This window comes from Spinacia oleracea, chromosome 3 (assembly GCF_020520425.1).
Source record: "Spinacia oleracea cultivar Varoflay chromosome 3, BTI_SOV_V1, whole genome shotgun sequence".
NCBI lineage: Eukaryota > Viridiplantae > Streptophyta > Magnoliopsida > Caryophyllales > Amaranthaceae > Spinacia > Spinacia oleracea.
Genome location: NC_079489.1, coordinates 150,577,356 through 150,596,842, shown reverse-complemented (window position 1 = coordinate 150,596,842; position 19,487 = coordinate 150,577,356). Strand labels below are relative to the sequence as shown.

At 32.5% G+C, this 19,487-nt stretch overlaps 1 protein-coding gene across 1 annotated transcript; it reads right to left on the bottom strand.

The window, feature by feature from the left end:
* Window positions 1–11,721: 11,721 nt before the first annotated feature.
* LOC110775974 (BTB/POZ domain-containing protein At3g49900) lies at window positions 11,722–19,118 on the bottom strand. Its single transcript, XM_021980562.2, has 4 exons — window positions 18,410–19,118; window positions 18,213–18,282; window positions 15,546–16,064; window positions 11,722–12,717 (listed from the first exon to the last, which is right to left on the bottom strand). Exons 1-4 carry the CDS (start codon window positions 18,628–18,630, stop codon window positions 11,944–11,946), a joined length of 1,584 nt encoding a protein of 527 aa, XP_021836254.1. The 5' UTR covers window positions 18,631–19,118; the 3' UTR covers window positions 11,722–11,943.
* Between the last annotated feature and the right edge of the window lie 369 nt (window positions 19,119–19,487).

Here is a 19,487-nt window from a genome sequence, read left to right as displayed (position 1 = left end):
GATTAATATGCTTAGTTTTAAGTTTCTAAGACTTATTCTAATCTATTTATGCACATTTAATGTTTGTTTTATCGTTATAGGTCATATTTAGGCTAAAATGAGGTATTTGCGCTCCTAACTTTGAACTAAAGAACCTAAGGACTCATTTTAAACTTATTACATGATTAATATGCTTAGTTTTAAGTTTCTAAGACTTATTCTAACTACTTATACACATTTAAGGCTTGTTTGGTCGTTATAGGACATATTTAGGCTAAAATGACATTTTCGCTCCAAACTATGAACTAAAGAACCTAAGGACTCATTTTAAACTTACTAAATGTTTTATATGCTTATTTTTAACTTTCTAGAACTCATTCCAATCCATTTATGCATATTTAAGGCTCATTGTGTCGTTATAGGTCATATTTAGGCTAAAGTGCCATTTTCGCTCCCAACTTTGAACTTAAGAACCTAATGACTCATTTTAAACTTATTATATGATAAATATGCTTAGTTTTAAGTTTCTAAGACTTATTCTAATCTATTTATGCACATTTAATGTTTGTTTTATCGTTATAGGTCATATTTAGGCTAAATTGAGGCATTTGCGCTCCTAACTTTGAACTAAAGAACCTAAGGACTCATTTTAAACTTATTACATGATTAATATGCTTAGTTTTAAGTTTCTAAGACTTATTCTAATCTATTTATGCACATTTAATGTTTGTTTTATCGTTATAGGTCATATTTAGGCTAAAATGAGGTATTTGCGCTCCTAACTTTGAACTAAAGAACCTAAGGACTCATTTTAAACTTATTACATGATTAATATGCTTAGTTTTAAGTTTCTAAGACTTATTCTAACTACTTATACACATTTAAGGCTTGTTTGGTCGTTATAGGACATATTTAGGCTAAAATGACATTTTCGCTCCAAACTATGAACTAAAGAACCTAAGGACTCATTTTAAACTTACTAAATGTTTTATATGCTTATTTTTAACTTTCTAGAACTCATTCCAATCCATTTATGCATATTTAAGGCTCATTGTGTCGTTATAGGTCATATTTAGGCTAAAGTGCCATTTTCGCTCCCAACTTTGAACTTAAGAACCTAATGACTCATTTTAAACTTATTATATGATAAATATGCTTAGTTTTAAGTTTCTAAGACTTATTCTAATCTATTTATGCACATTTAATGCTTGTTTTATCGTTATAGGTCATATTTAGGATAAAATAAGGCATTTTCGCTCCCAACTTTAAAATAAAGAACCTAAGGACTTATTTTAAACTTATTACATGTTTAATATGCTTAGTTTTAAGTTTCTAAGACTTATTCTAACTACTTATACACATTTAAGGCTTGTTTGGTCGTTATAGGACATATTTAGGCTAAAATGACATTTTGGCTCCCAACTATGAACTAAAGAACCTAAGGACTCATTTTAAACCTACTAAATGTTTTATATTCTAGTTTTAACTTTCTAGGACTCATTCCAATCCATTTATGCCCATTTAAGGCTCATTGTGTCATTTTAGGTCATATTTAGGCTAAAATGACATTTTCGCTCCCAACTTTGAACTTAAGAACCTAAGGACTCATTTTTAAATTATTATATGATTAATAAGCTTAGTTTTGAGTTTCTAGGACTTATTCTAATCTACTTATACCCATTTAATGCTTGTTTGATCGTTATAGGTCATATCTAGGCTAAAATAAGGCATTTTCGCTCCCAACTTTAAAATAAAGAACCTAAGGACTCATTTAAAACTTATTACATTTTTAAGATGCATAATTTTAACGATCTAAGACTCGTTCCAATCTATTTATGCACCTATAGGCTCATTGGGTCGTTATAGGTCATATTTAGGCTAAAATGACATTTTCGCTCCCAACTTTGAACTAAAGAACCTAAGGACTCATTTTAGACTATTAGGACATTGTCGTTAGTTTCTTGAATGTTAAAATGTGATATTTAATTTGTATTTAATCTAATGTTTAATTTAAATTTCTGTTTTTGTAAAGGTCTACACTCCGAGGATTGCGCCTTATGCGAGGAATTTGATGTGGTTCGTGAGCAATGGGCTAAGTTTTTTACCAGCAAGTATTTATTATTGGCTTTAGCGCGCTTGATCGAGTTGGTTTAGTTGTTATAGAATAAATTTTATATTAAAATGTATGTTTATGTTGAAATTGGAACATATATTTAAATGTAATATGTGCACTTTGGTTTTGGGATATATAGTATACAAAACTCCAGTTGTTGTTTTTATATTTGTTATACAGGTTGCGTTATTCTATTATTGTTTTGACAGGTTTCTATATTTGGTGCAAGGCACTCTAGGTATCCCTAAACAAAATTAGAATTTTCCCGCCAAAAGTGCTTTTTTGCAGCGTACATATATGTTGTACGCTGCAACAAGGGAAAAAAATTTCGCAAAAATTCAGACTTGTTGCAGCGTACAAATAAATGTACGCTGCAAAAAATTGAGTAATTCAGACTTGTTGCAGCGTACAAATAAATGTACGCTGCAAAAAGTTGGGTCTGTTGCAGCGGGCTTTTATATGTACGCTGCAACAAGTCCAAAATTTTGCCAATTTTTTGGCACTTGTTGCAGCGTACATCTAAAAGCCCGCTGCAACAAATCACTTTTTGCAGCGAACATGTACGCTGCAACAAGTTCAGACTTGTTGCAGGCCCCCCAGTTGCAGCATACGATGTACGCTGCAACAGGGGTCTAAAAGCCCGCTGCAATAAGGGTTTTTTCTACTAGTGTCAGCAACAGGAGTTGATTGTTCTTTATATTAACCAGGTATCATATGTGTTATTAAAGAACAACATGAATCAGTACTAAACACCTATCATATTGTTAGTGAGTTGATTTAGTGAGTTGATTTAGGCACTATATATAGTGCATATATAGCTGGTAATTGTCGATTTAGTGAGTTGATATGTGAATAAACCCATTTGTTAAAGAACACACTGAACCAAGCTGAATTTTGGTGACGGAAAAGGATGAATCTCCGGATAAGGAACAAGTTGATTGCAAGGTATAAATGTGTTCTTTCTAGACGTCTTTTTATGTCAAAATCATGTGTATTCATCTTATTTTGTTGATTCATACAAATTCTGTTGCATATAAGATGCTCTGTTGTAGACCATCTTATTTTGTTGAGTTTTTGGTGTTTTATGATAACTTTCACCTTTTATTTTAATTGAAATTCTAAATTATTTGGGTTTGATTTTGGGGATTTATAATTGAATTTCTAAATTATGTTTTCTAAAATTTGATTAAAACGCTCTGATAATTTCATAATTTGGTGCCGCTAATCATACATGCATCTCTATCTCTTTGCTATATGATAATCCAGATTTCCTTCTATTTATTAATGATGATGGTATTAATGATGTAGGGAAGTTGAAGAGAGTTCATTCTAAGGTTGGTTCAGTGGGTTGGCATGAGGGTAGGCCTATTGATCAGTTGAGTGTTACTGTTCCAGATCATAGTCAATGTGGTAGTGACAATGTGGAGAAGGAGAAGAGGACCCCAAAGGTGAGTTCTGATTTTATATTGAGTAAGGACAGGATCCCACCTACGGAACAAAACAAGAAATCAAAACGCATGGGGAATAATGGGGAGTCGGGATCTGCAGTTGGGATGAGCAACTCTTTGAGTAAGGTACTTAAGAGTTGTAGGGCAATGTTGGATAAGTTAATGAAGCATAAGCATGGCTGGGTTTTAATACCCTGTTGATGTGAAGGCCCTTGGTTTACATCATTATTGACAGTAATTAAGCATCCAATGGACTTGGGTATTGTGAAATCTAGGCTAAATACCAACCGGTACAAATATCCCAAGGACTTGAGTTTGATTGATGGAATTTTGGAATTTATATTTTGGTACTAAGATTTAGATTCTTTGTCATGTAAAGGCATGCATACTGTATTTCACTATTTAAATACGAACTTTGTGAACTTTTTTTTATCTAATGTTTATATTTAGTGGTTGTAATAAAATTTTAAGTTTCTATATAATTTCGCACGCATCGCGTGCATAAAATACTAGTACTTGTAATGTGTTAACAGGCACACTTGACAAGAACACTAGTTTGACTGTAATTATAAGCAATCACATATTACTAAATACTTTTAAAAAAATTGATATTTAAAAAATATACTTTAAAAGTAATCCAACAACATATTATACAATAACATTCGATTTTTAACATATTAGTAAGAAAATTTAGACAAAGTTAATATATGAATAATGTAAAAGTCAATATGTTGCAAGTATCATGGAACAAAGGGAATATTATTTAATCATTTAACTCTAAGGAAAGTTTCACAAATATTGCACCTTATATACCCATTTGCTATCAGCCCATCACACTACAATTATCCAATATACTGCCTAGACCCCACCCCCACCCCCAGAAGGGAGGCAAAAGCTAGATTCGAACTTTAGCCCCACATGTAATTTAATAACGCATATTTAATTTCTAAACACATCACGAGTTGACCCTCGCCAACTCCCCATAATTTCCCTGGTGCTAAACTGCTCATACACACGGTATGTATATCATATATTCTTGACATCAAATCTAATGATACTTTTGTGATTTTCTCTATTATAATAACCACTTTGGCTCTAAGATATGATAAAATATCGATTAAAGTTGGTGAATCCTTATATCCACGATGATTGACTTAATTATCATTATAATATATTCCCTCATATCTTCTTGATTTGTTTATTTCTTTTTATGGATATTGTTTTTAGGAAATTTTATGAGCCACTACTTTTATACTTGTCTCTTTTATAAATTGCTATTTTTTACAAAATTAAATAATAAAAACCACCTTAGTTCGATAAAATGTTTGTTCGTTATTCAAGATTGTTGACAATGTGCTATAGTGTCATATTGTCATATTTAATGCTAATACACTAATTAGGTCACGTTGGTTAATGATGGTTGACAAGGCATTTATACATCCAATAAGATCCCATTAACAATAAATGCCCAAATCAATTCCAAGGGGGCCATTGATATACACGTTACATTCACATGATTGATGACATTAAAAAGAAAATTAAGGATGATGGTTATATGAAGTAGGAAATAAAATCTAACTTAATTACGTACTAGATGATTATGGGCAAGACCGGCAGGCCCGGTACGAAAAACTTGACCCGGCCTAAACCGCTTTTTAAAAAACACGACAACGTACGGTTTGACTCGATCCAAAATGACAAAACATGCTAAATTTAGAAAATTTAGGCTTACGTACGAAGGGCCGGGCGGGCAAGACTAACATGCGGCTTGACCCTTTTAAAAAAACTAGCTCTTAAGCCCGTTCCAAGAACGGGCAATTAGTGGTTGTTAAACTGTCTTTTAAAATTAAATTTTTTTGGAGGGCTAGCTTGTATTTGAGTAGGAATATATGATTTAAAAGATGTGAGAAATTTGAAGGTTAAAAGAATATACTTCATAAAATTAAATTAAATGATGAAATTAATATTAAGTGTTAAAGAAAGAGATGAATTGGAAAAGATTGAATGATGATATATGAATTAAAATGGTAAATAGATGTTGAATGGAGAATATGAAGTGGAAAAGGTGCTAGAGTAGAGGTGATCAAATGGCGGGCCGGGCCGGGTTCGGGTCGGGCTTGACCGTAAAAAATCAGCCCGCTGTGTCGGCCGGGCCGGGCCAAGATTCGGGCCAAATTTTTGTGCCCAACCCCGTTATTTTCGGGCCATTTCGTGGCGGGGCAAATTTATAACTAAAAAGTGTATTTTTGTGTTTCCCAAACCCGCCAAAAAAATAAAATTTTCGGGGCGGGTCGGCCGGGCCCGGAAACCTGGCCGGAAAATTCTGCCCAAACCCGCAAAAATTTCAGGCGGGCCGGGCTCATCTTGATCAGGTCTATGCTTGAGTTAAAATGATGAATTAAAAAAGGAGATGCCACATGTCATATATAGATTTATGGTTTTCCTTTTTATAGACTAGGTATAGATTAGGCCGACCTGTTACAACTTATAAGAAATCATGACATGGGATTATTAGAGCTGGTAAAATCTGACACGACACGATAACACGACACGAAACAAACACGAAAAAAGCGGGTTAGTGTCAAGGTTTACGACCCGTTTAATTAAACGGGTCAACACGACACGACACGTTTAATTAAATGGGTCGGGTTAGTTTGACGCGACTTAAACCGATTAAGAAAAATCAACCAATAATTTAATGTATTCGGTTACAAACCTTATAATAAAGCCAACTTTATCGAACAAACACGACAACACGACATGAACCGAACACGAAAAAACGGTCAGTGTCAAGAGATTATGACACGATAAGTTCAACGGGTCAACACGACACGACGCGTTTATTAAATGGGTCGGGTTAGTGTTGAGACTTTTCCAACCCGTTTATATTCGACACAAACGCGACTCGACACGGCACGTTTACCAACTCTACATGGGATGGTCGTTCTGTCCCATGACCTGTAGTCCGTACCGACCCGACCCGACCCATGGACATCTTTATAATTACGTCATGGAAGATAATTGCATAGGGAGTCACTCTGTAGATGGTACCTGGGCAGTGTACCCATCATGTATTCTGCATATATTTCCACTTACTTATTATTAGTTGGATTATTGCATGATTGTTGCTCACTTCTGTCCCCACTTCCCACTGTTAATCCATACCTCCTTCTTTATTGGGGCAAATATAAATGAAAAGCATGAATCATGAGATAAATTGCAAAAAATACGTATAATTGTATTATTGGACCCTTTTTTTTTTTTTTGCAAGGTAAGATGAATAGCCCTATCGGGTCGGAACTCCGCACGGGTCAACCCGCTCGAGTTAGCAAGCTAGACACTTTGAGAGTGGGGGAGTGATAAGGGGAACCCTCCCTCAAAGTGCCCCTAGTGGGGATTGAACCCCCAACCTTTTGGTTGGAAGGTGGAATCCTTTCCGCTAGGCCAAGACACACTTGGTTTGTATTATTGAACTTGAATCGCATGAATGAATCATGTATTTGCGTATACTACACAAGGTCTGACCTAAAAGAGCAGATCAACTCTTACGTTAACGCGCGCAAAGACAAAATCCAGAGATTGATTAAGCGTCAATTCGGTATCGGTTTTTCTTTTTTCCAATTTTTTGTTTTTTTACAGAGTACAAAACTAAAAACCAAAATATGAAAACTACAAAAAAAAATAGTTTCCAGTTTTTTGTTGTCCAGTTTTCAAAATCAACATAATTACTATAAGTATGACTATTTTTTAGTTCATGATTCAATTTAAATCATATGATTTTCAAAACTAAAAAACCAAAAACTGAAAATCGGCGGTGATATCGGACGAGCACTGATGAAATGCTCTCGTTACCTAACATGAAAAGTGAGTAGATTTTTTTTTGGTGTGAACGAAAGAGAATATAAATGGAGTACTAAATAGTGTTGTTTTGTTAGGCTATAATTGTTCCTTAATTTGTTCCATTAACAATCATAATTCACAAGTACGCATTACACATTTAATCTTGCTTGCAGGTTACAAGATCAATTCTAATCGCAAGCTTTCTTCTTTTATATTGATTTTTTTTTTTTTACAAAATCTCAAATTTGACTCTTTTCACTACAAGAAATTGTACTATTAACGACGGGAAATCCCGTCGCTAAAGGCCAATAATTATTTATTAACGTCAGGATTTGTCGTCATGAACCCGTCATAAAGGGGGCCGTCGTTAATGGAAAATTCTGTCGTAAAAACCATTTACGACGATTGTTCCCGTCTTTGTTGGGTTATTATCCCCGTCGCAAAAGCCCTTTTGCGACGGTTTGCGACGGAATTTTTACCCGTCGTTATTAGATTGTCATAAAAGATACAAATTTTTGTAGTGTTTTTTTTGGCAAATTTGTAAATATTAAGTTGGAAAGAAAGAGGAAGAATGAAAGAAAGAGTGTGAATATTCACCAAAAAAAAAGAAAGAGTGTGAATGAGATCAAATAAAGGAACAAATATATTTAAAAATAAATTAATCTCCACCTAATAAGACACATCAGCTCATTTTTTTTAACTAATAGAAATCATAATACTATATATTACTCTGTACAAGATTGACATGGTAAATAATAATCAAAATATTAACTTAATAAAAGAGGACGGTCAAAAGGTCGACTTAATATTTTTTTAAAAAAAATCCTTTTTTAAAGGGAAAAGTACACATTATTTCCTGCTGAATCATTAATGCATTTTCCTTTCTTTCTAATGTCAAATCTATACTAATATATTAAAAGGCGTTGAGAAAAATGTCTATGTGGCACGTAGTACTCTTCCCTTTGCGCCACATCATTCACTCACCAAATGATATGTCATATCATGGACAACCAAAAATCAATACGTACAATGAGGTTCGAACTCTAGACCTCAAGTGTGGATGATAACTCTCATTACCATCTTAACCAATAACCATTTGTGGTTTATCTCTTCACATTAATTTATAAATGAATGTTAACATGAAGTTTACAATAACTAAACTTTTATGTGACTTTTTATTTTCTATTGACTATTTTGGAAAAAAAATTATAATTAAAGAATTAGGACAACCATTAATAAATATGATGTCATAAGTCTCATAAACATCAACTACGTACAGAAATGCCTTGCATGGCTTCATATATCTAATTTGGTGTTTGTTAATTTTGAATCACTTATTTCGACTAGAAAAGAAATTATACAATTGTAAGGTGATGCAATTGAAAAATTATTTCTCATGATAAATGACTTAGTGTGTTTGTGTAATTGACGAACTTGATGAATGCTTTCACTTAATGGTATACATGTATCTTATCAAATATTTTTCTCAAAAAAATCTAAAATTTTAACTATTCAATATAGCAATCGGGGCATCGCCCGAGCCACACACTAGTAACTTATTATTACGAGGCAATTCATGTCATCTATCCATGTGTCACGATAACTTGGCAAGTGACATGGCGTCGCGCCATATCATACACACACATTATTGGTTATTGTGTCCTCACAATAAAAATGTTGATATCCCTTCTCAAACCCATGACCTCTCATATGTTAAAGCAAAGTTTTAACCATTACTCCAACAATACAAATTATGACTCTAAAACTATTAAAAAAGAGAAAAATCATTCTTATGAATGTATAAAACTTTAATGCCCAAATATATGTACTTCAATAACACTATGATTAAAAAAAAACATTATTCCTTCATTTTATTCATTTATTAATCAATTATACGTAGCATATTTTTTCTAAAAAAATATTTAGATCAAACATACAAATTAATAGAGAAAAAAATAGGAAAAAAATAATTCGCTTTCCTTTAGCTAATCAAACGAGTAAAGTTTTACGCGAATAATGTAAATTACTCAAAATTTTAGTATGTCGATTGTCGATTAACCAATTTTATTTTTCAACTGCATATATAATGAACTTCATATTATTCTTTAAATGCATACACACAGAAATTTATAAGTGAATTTGAAATGAATAAAAAAAACTTAAACTATATGCAACACTTTGGTCTTTGGGGCATTGCTCAGGCCACCAATTAGTTAAGTACTCCCTCCGTATTTATTTAAGGGATACACTTGCCTTTTCCGGCCGTATTAATACACTTGCTATTTTTAGTAACTTATCAACCCCACCATCTACTTAAATAATACATCTAATTTACTATATGACCCACCATCCTATTAAACAAATAATTTTATAATCCCAACCCCACCTCCCACCACCCAAAAATGACATGGTCCCCACTTGTTTACTTATTAAAATATCTACTCAACCCCACTTGCTTTATTGTTTTATTTAATTCAATTATTCTTCTTAATACCCGTGTCCGGTCAAGTGTATCTCTTAAATAGGAGTATTAAAACTTTAATTGTCGACTCTTTATAAAAATAAATAAATTGAACACACTAGTTTAATGTTTTGTATACATAATGTTCTCGGTACGGATCGTTTCCCCTGGATTTTGAAGCAATAAGATCTTATATTTTTCTAATAAATATTTATTTATTTGTTCTTTGATTGTTTTGTAGTTTGGGCTTAAATTGACGATTTGAAGTTAGTTTATCAGTGTTTATGAACTGGAATCTTGCTTGAATGCTTAAGTGGTTTCTCCAGCTGGATGGTCAAATACAAGTCTTGAAGTTGAGACATGAAAGGCCCAATAACATGAATTGGGCTAACATTTAGAATTGACCAAGAATATCTTTAGCCGCAGCAGTCAGGCCCAATTACATTTACATTCTCTCTTTGTTTTCCTTTGATGTATGAATGAATGTACTATTATGTGTTCTATTATTCACCTGATCTTCAATTATCATCCAGAGTCACTTATTAAATTAATTAATCGACTTTAAATCAAATGATAATAAGGTGAAAAAATCATAAACCTTAATGTAACCTCTTATTTCTGTAGAGGTGAGTAGATATAAATAAATGTGGATTGCGTAAAAGAGCTATAATAAAAAATAAAAAATAAAAATTATAAAATAAGGGTATGTGAGTGAAAATAATGTGCAAATATGGGGTAAAATGCTAAGATGTGTTTTCTAAAGGGAAACATCCAATAGAGGCTCAATACAATGCATGTGTTTTTGTTAATGGTTTAACGTTGTCTTACCTGCACTTATTTTATTTTTTTAAAACTATTTGACTGAAATTGCAAGAAAAACACTTATTAGCCTAAAACTATACAAAACTTCCACATTTGTTTAACCTGTATGAATTTATCTGAAATTATATAAACTTAATTTGTTTAAACTTATTTGGATATATTTATCAAGGTCGATCATGAGACGACGCGAGTTAAGCGATGGAACAGGGACCCCAAAATTTAAAGTTCAAATATAGTGTAATTAGTTTCCTAACCATACATAACAAAATTGGAACAGTGGTTAAAGTGTTGCTGTAATACATCAATAGTCATAGGTCAACGTCACTAACAAGTAAAATTTATGAACGTATATTATGTTGATAGTTGAACGTTGTCTCTTTGACTCTTTGTTATTTTGACTCATTCAGTCATTCATCCCAACTTCTCATCCAAATTTTCAAATTGTTTCCTCTCCCAATTTAATTTCATCATTTGATTCCTTATCAAATCTTATTTTCAACAACTAAATCTTCAATGTTATCATGAAATTGATAATTAAATCGTTGTTTAGCTCCCAAATGTAGTAAGTCCATTTTGATAAATTTCACAGGGTCCCATAATTGTGGCGTAATCGTAGGCCCGACACTTGAAAGTATATAAAATTATACTCCGTACTCTGTATGAACTTATTTTATTTAGACCGGTTCTTTTGGACTTTATTTCAGTTCCATTCAGTTCAGTTCGAATCCATTTAACTCCGTTCAGTTAAATTAAGTTTAATTCAGCTCCATTCAGTTCAGTTCGACTCCATTTAATTCTGTTCAATTCATCTCCATTCAATTTAGTTCAGTTAAGTTTAATTCAGTTCAGTTCAGTTTAATTCAGCTCTATTCAGTTCAACTTAAAAGAACGATTTTATGTTCATCTTTTTACTTATATCAACCCACTTTCTATTACAACTCTTTTAAGGTTACCTATTCAACTTTCCCCTTACATTCACTAATTAACTCATCACTTCTTTAGAAACAAAATACACCAAGTGAGTAGAACATTAAGAAACGCAAGGATGGAGATCTGAATGATCCAGACGTACGTAAAAACGTACTTTAAACTCCATTTCAATTAAAGAATAATAAATAAAAATAAAAAAAAGCTTCTTGTAGGGTGAAGATTCTCCATTAATTTACCTACAAAACTTCCACACGGAAAATTTTAACTTAAGCAACACACCAAAAACTTGTTTTTACATAACAAAATAAATAATAATAATAAAAAAAAAATCAAAGAAAAGTGGCACCAAATTAATTAAGAACAGTCCCCCTCCTAAGTTTACCATCAAATCTACATGCATTATTATCCTCCTTAATTTTAGAATTACCAAATGCATTTCTTAACCCCCTAATTAACCTCTGCCCTAAATTCCTCTTCACAACAACCACCCTAGTATTATTCCCATCATTATCCAAACAAGAAGATGATGATAATCCCATTTTCATTTCACCATAATCAATATTATTATTACTCCCTCCAAACCTCAAGAAGCTTGACGAAACAGACCCTCTTTCTCCTCTCTCAACCTTATTAATAATATTATTATTATTAAACCTGCAACTTGAAGACCTCCTTTGATCATCCATTAACAAAGCACTACTACTACTACGATGGCCACCCTTTTGTTTCTCTGATTCCATTAACAGCTTCTTCATCCCGAAAAGTTCATTCTCCAGAGTTTGAATCCTCGAACATGTTGTATCAATGGCGGCTCGAAGTTGGGTGACTTGGCGAAGGGCTGCGTCTCTCTCTAGGATAGCTCCTAGGGTGGCTGGGGAGTCTGATAATCGAGGGTCGAATTGGGTGGTGGAGGCGGTGGTGGTAGTGGTGGTGGTGGGGTTGAGGACGGAGAAAAGAGAGCGGTGGGTGTTGAGCTGTTCTATAAGCATGGCTTGGACGATGAAACGGAGAGGCATACGTGGGTTTTGAACGGCGTGCATTAAGAGAGTTTGAGATAGAATGCTGCAGTCTATGCAGGTTGTGATTTGTGTTTTCTGGTCTTCTGACATCTTTCCATTGTACACCTGTGTATATTATTGCATGCATGTAATTTATTCATCAAATCATTACAATTCAACATGTATATATACACATACATCCAAATTTATCCAACTGTAAATTTGAGTTCAAGTTTGGTTCATTAACATGCGAATCCAGCTCCAGCCGAATTTTTATATATCGGAATGATTCCGAACTGTTCATGAATAGTTATGTATATATTCGTCGTTTCAACAAGCTAGCATGCTTACATACATCCAAAAGTATCGAACTGTAAATTTAAGCTCAATTTTGGTTCATTAACATACGAATTCAGCTCGATCGAGCAGATCCTAAATAGAATTGATTTTAAACTGTTCACGAATAGTTCTGTTCGTGTCCATCCCTAGTATGACATATGCAACTCATTCGGACAATTTTTAACGGCCATTGTCATCAAACAAAAATCATATGCACCCCTTACAAGTTAAGCTAGAAGTTTCTCATGCACCATTGAGTTTGAGTTTTGTTCATTTAATTAGTTATCGAACTGTAAACTTAAGCTCAAACTTGGTTCATTAGCAAATGAATCGAACTAGAGCTGAACTTTTATCAATGAATTATGAACTGTTTACGAATAGTTATATATGTTCGTGTCCACCCCTGGTACATATGCAGCTCAATAAGGACATATTGATAACTATTGTCAAACATAAATCCTAATTCAATGCTAGAAACGTACACTTCTATAATTTCGAATTATGTTGGCAAACACATTGTATGATCACATGCACCCCTTAGAAGCTAAGCTAGAAGGTTATGTTACATGTTTCTCATTAATTTACCATTGAATTTGAGTTTGGTTTGTTAAATTATCAAACTGAAAGTTAATTAAGCTCAACCTTGGTTCATTAACAAATGAATAGATCTCAAACTGAACTTCATTCTATCAATTCGAATCGGTCAATTCCGAACTGTTCACGAATAGTTATATATGTTCGTGTCCACCCCTAATATATATATATGCACCTCAATTCAGACATATTTTCAACAACTATATATTATCAAACAAAAATCCCAATTAAATGCTTGAAACGTACACTTCTACAATTTCAAATCATGTTGGGAATTGTTAGACCCAAAGACAATCACATTGTATAATCACATGCAACCTAAAAGCTAAGCTAGAAGTTTCTCATGCATGCATGTCTAATTAAGTTATTTTGTCTTCTCTATTAGTACTTGATTCACTAGTACGTAGTAAAACAACAAGAAACTATTCTAACTTTTGAATCATGTGATCATAATAGTGTTTTGTGGGCTCTTTTTTTTATCTCAGATTTTCTGACTTTAGTTTCTACTGCTAGTTTTGATTTTTATTACTGGACTCCTGTCAGTACAGAAAGAAATAAGGTCAGCACATTTGAAGTCGGTGATTGAATTTGGATGGATAGGAAGAGAGCTGCAATAAACTTTTAATGTAATTTTATGGAAATGAATGCATGGATGAATGATCCAATCTACTTTAAAGCAAAGAAAAACACACCTACGTAGTATTACATTTACAGAAGGTGGGTAGCTGTTTCCACTTTAGCACCTATTTACTCCGTAAAAGTTTGACAAGGGTGCGTTCTCTTTAGCTTATAACACCTTGTTTAAATAAGTTTCAGGTCTAACAAGTTCAGATAAGTTTCAATTAAGTTCTACAAGTTAAAAAATAATGTATAATTATTAATATGAGAATTAATGAATATTTTTTAATAATTTTTTTTTTTGCTTAGCAAGAAAGAATAATATTATTAAGCTCAAACCAAGATAATATTTTTTAATAATTACGAAGTACTTTTTATATTGAGTAGGTCTTCTATGAGATTGTCTTACGTATAAAAGCACTGATATCATCATTAAAAAACATAAATATATTATGATAAATGTTCCGTTGATATAGAAAATAGAACTATTTGATTAGAAAATGTAATTGATACACTGTATAATATAACTATTTGATCTTAATGCATAACTATTTGATTAAAAGTACAACTATTTGGTAATAAATTTGTGTTACACATAAGACCGTCTTATATAAGTATTTGTGTTATTAATAATGGTTTCACAATTCAATATTATAAATATTATTATAATGGCTACAAATTTATAAATCATCTAATCTAATAAATTAACTTTAAATCTGATCTACTAATTAAGGTCTAAGAATTCTGTAAGTAATTAAATAATGTTTTATAAGTTCAGATAAGAACTTATAAGTTAAGACTTTGTTCTATTCGACTTATTTTGACATATTTTAGACAAAATGAGTTCAAATAAGTTCAGATAAGTGTAGATAAATTCAGTAAAAGTAATTATTTTTCAGACATTTTCACACACAAATAAGTTTATTTTCAGACAAAATAAGTTTTTGTTTCCAGATAAATAAATTCAGATAAATTCAGATAATATAAGTTCAGTCAGAATAATTCCAATAGTACGGAGACTTAAAGTCATATAAGTTCAGGTAAGTTCAGATTGATCTAGCTGCATTCTATTCACCTGATTTCCACTTATTTTTTCTGAACTTATCTTATCTGAACTTATCTGAACTTATTAGAACTTATCAAAACTTACTTTAATTATAAATTGTACTTGGTCAACCCTTATTTTTCCTAAACTTATCTAAACTTATCTGAACTTATTTTTTCTGAAATACGTGAAAATAAGGTGAACAGACCAGGGCCTAAACGAAAAAGAACGCACTCAAAGGAGGGTATGTGTTTATATAATGCTACACCAGAATAACATTTTCTCAAAATTAACAATACGGTAATGCAAAACTATATAGGAGGAACTTTTATAAACAGAAAAAGGCTTATAAGCTTACCAGAAAATAAAGATCGACGACTCTATATAAGAGATCATGATTAGCTGTATATCTCCGCTGCATCGAATCCGCAATAACTCTAAATCCCTCCGGCGAAACCGTCTTAAGTCCGTCAGCACAACTAACAGCTCCGCCGCCACCTTCGCCGGCGTCATCTAACAGACCTTCAATACATCTACTCGCAAGAAACGCCGTTTGTTCCGATTCAGGAAGCAAGGACAAACTCGAACAGAAAACGTCACACGTCAACGTCTTGTTAACCCTAACTACGTCACGGAAGTAAGACTCCGTCAACTCACGGAGGCTTTCTTCACCAACGATGCCGTCCATCTCGAGGATCTGGGCCGATATGCGGAGAGCCACGAGGTTGGACGGCGTTATGACGGCGTAATTGGTGTAACAGAAATCGGCAACTTGTTTGAAGGTGTCTGCCGTTATTTTTAACGGTGGTGAGAGTGTGAATTCTGAGACCCTAGTTAATTGGCGCTTAAAATAACCGCTTTTTGAAACCAAGATGTCCTGTGGAAAAATACCAAAAAAATGAGTACATTGTACTTTAATACGTACTGAATTGTGTTAATTTCGTTGAAAATGATTTTTCATTTGCATTTATGGTTTTTGAGGTACAATAACTTTCACATTTCACTTTTTTTCCCCATGCAATAATTATAACAATCAATTTCAAAAAACATGCAATATATCATTCAATAACTTACATCCGTATTACGTACAATTAGTAAGTACAGAGTATATAAGATTGATGGGCTACTTAACCTATCACCAATTGATTTTATAATGGAACTGTGTTGGTATTATATGTGGTCAATCAGTCTCTCCTCTTTGGGGGTTTTTACGGCCCTTGAAGTTTATCAATACATAGTATGATTGTTACTCTTGTTACACGCACGTTTGTCACTGCACAAATTTGGTTGTTAGTACTATCTTTAATTTTCTCTATTCTTATTTTTGTTTTTGATATTTTGAAAACAGACATTGAAATTTTCTCTATTATATGAAAAAGATTATTTTTTTTATATACGTGTAAAAATAGAGTCAAAATTAATATAGAAATAATGCACAAAGTCAAAATTGTGCAACTATAGCTCAAGCATGTGAATATGTGATCGGTTAAAAATTATTTACTCCTTATAAGTTACTCCGTAAGTAACTAGCTCTAGGCTAACATTAATTCGATCATATGGCATTAGGAAACTTAGGATATTGTTAATTGGTAATTTGGTACATATGTTCCAGCTGACACTTAGTTAAATTATACGGAGTAATTATTTTAATTATGCGTTTTGGTATAAATAATAGATTTAGGATCGATGAATTATGGCACGGAGTTCAGAGATGAACGCAAGCTTTAGGGGAGAGAGAAATAAGAACATTTCTTATTGATAAAAAAAAGGAAAGAATGTTATTACAATTACTATTCTTATTGAATACAAAATCCAAATTAGGCAATTAAGTATACTAAGTACACTCGTATAATTTAGCTAAGTGCCAGCTAGAACATGTGTACCAGCATATATTATTTTTCATTTTAGTTTGGTAACAAATTGAATTATTTTTATAAGTACTTATTAAGAAAGTTGATACTGTAAGGAATCAATATAATAAATTGACCATAAAGCCTAAGCTAATAATTAAATTCATTCATAAAATGATTACTCCTTAAGGAAATTGAGAACATAATTAATGGAAAAACATAAATGGTGCAGAATTTTCAAAAATGTCAACAGATTATAACAGCATTTGTGATGGGACATATTTCTATGTTTGATCGATTTTTTTTCATATTGTCAACATCATGATACAGTGCATTTACTACTCTTGTTTCTCTTCATCATCTTCCTTAATAGGGTTCAAGAAAGCCATTACATTTAAGACAATTCTTTTAGTCTAATTGCAACAGTTTTTCTGTAGGGAAAATGGTGTAGATGAGATTCAGCCACTAGTTCATCACAAATGAATTGCAACTAACCTTAATTAAATATATTATCAGAAATTTCATAATACGCTCACCAATCAAAACAATGTAAGGTTGGATACCATTGCTACAACTATTCACTGGACAGAAAACTCACTACTAATATGACATTAAAAAATAACCATTAAATTCGATGTGGATTTCAACTACCACTCCGTACTACTTTCTATCAGTATGGGTAGTTTATCTGGTGGGTGAACAAAGTTTTTCCATTAAAGAGTGGAATTTGCATAAATGAATTTTTTTTGAAAAACAGAATAATCTCATTAATTAATAGGATCGAAATTTTAATTAATTCTAGCTAACATTAATTAATTAAATATCATTTTAAGTTGACCGAAAGATTTAGAAGTGTCAAAGGCAAACTTAACGTAAAATGATTCTTCCAAGGAAAATTTTCACTTATTCTACAATAATCAACTTTGAGAAATGATAATTAATTTTTTCACTTATTCTACGAAAATCAACTTTGAGAAATGCTGATTAAATTGTCACTTATATTCTACAAAAATCAACTTTGTAAAATGTTGATTAAATTTACATTTATTCTATTGAAATCAACTTTGAAAAATGCTGATTAAATTTTCATTTACGGAAATCAAAATTGAAAAATAATGATTTAAATAAGTGAAATATTTCTTTTGAATAATAAAACATAACGTACAATTACATACCTTATGCAAGTGAAAGCAAACGCCACGTACTAGTATTTTAACGTCTGGTTTCCTCCCCGTCGCTTCCGTCCTAAATCAACGGAAAAATAAATCATAATTAAATAATGCAAAAACAAATTCATAATTATAAAAACAGATTAATTAAGAAAAAAATAAATGAATTTAATTACTACTATAAAATAAAACTCCGTACATACCAAGCATCAACACCAGACTGAAGGGGAGAAGAAGGAGAAGACAGATCAGACTCCACGTCATCATCTTCTTCATCTTCATCTTCATCCTCACTGTAATCGTGTTCATGTTCATCTTCGAAAATAGTATCATGAGCAACCCCTAAATTTCTCAAACCCACCTTCATATTTTCTTCAGTTTCAGTTTCAGTTTCATGGTCAGAAACAGCAATCGTAACAGACATGAGTGCAAATTGCAAAAGGAGACTGAAAAAGGGTTTGAAAATGAAGGGGAGGGAGAAAATTCAAAGCTTATTCATCATCATCATCCTCTGAAACAGGCCTTATAATAATTGAATTGAATTGAATTGCAGTAAAAAAAATAATTTTTTTTTGCAGAAGTGATAAATATAAATTTGGCAGTTACATATATACAGTAGAGAATTTGGTTGAAAAAATGGGCATTAAATGTAGTATCCCCCACTGCTTGTGAGAGAATTTAATGCAATGGACCTTAGATTGGTAAGAAACCTCAAATATTAAAAATTAAAAGTAAAGTGCAGAAGATAATTATAGTTGCAATCTTGGTGTATGTTACTGTATTATTTTCTGGGGGGGTCTATAATTTCTCTTTGGTTTTGGTTGGTGCGTGGTTTCAGCATTGTTTGGTGAGAAGAAATAATAATAAAAACAATTTTTTTAAATTGTATTTGGACTTTGTAGAGTTTGGAGTGTGTTTATTTGTGTTCCAACTTGGTATGAATATATACTACTCACTTGGTTGTAGAGCTATCAAAAACTGACCCGGCCTGAAAACCCGATCTGAACCGATCGAACCCGTAATCGATCATGATCCGAAATTTTGGTAAAACAGGTAACTCGAAACCCGACCTGTACCCGATCCGAAAAAATCAATAACCGATTTTAACCCGATGTTGTATGACCCAAACACGAACCCAACACCCGGCCGAAAGATAACCGATAACCGAACAAACCCGACTGATCCGAACCCGATTCGATACCCGAAAATGACCTTGACCCGGTTTTTACCACAGAACCTGTTAGTGACTCGACCTATGCAATAAATATTTTACTCTTGAAT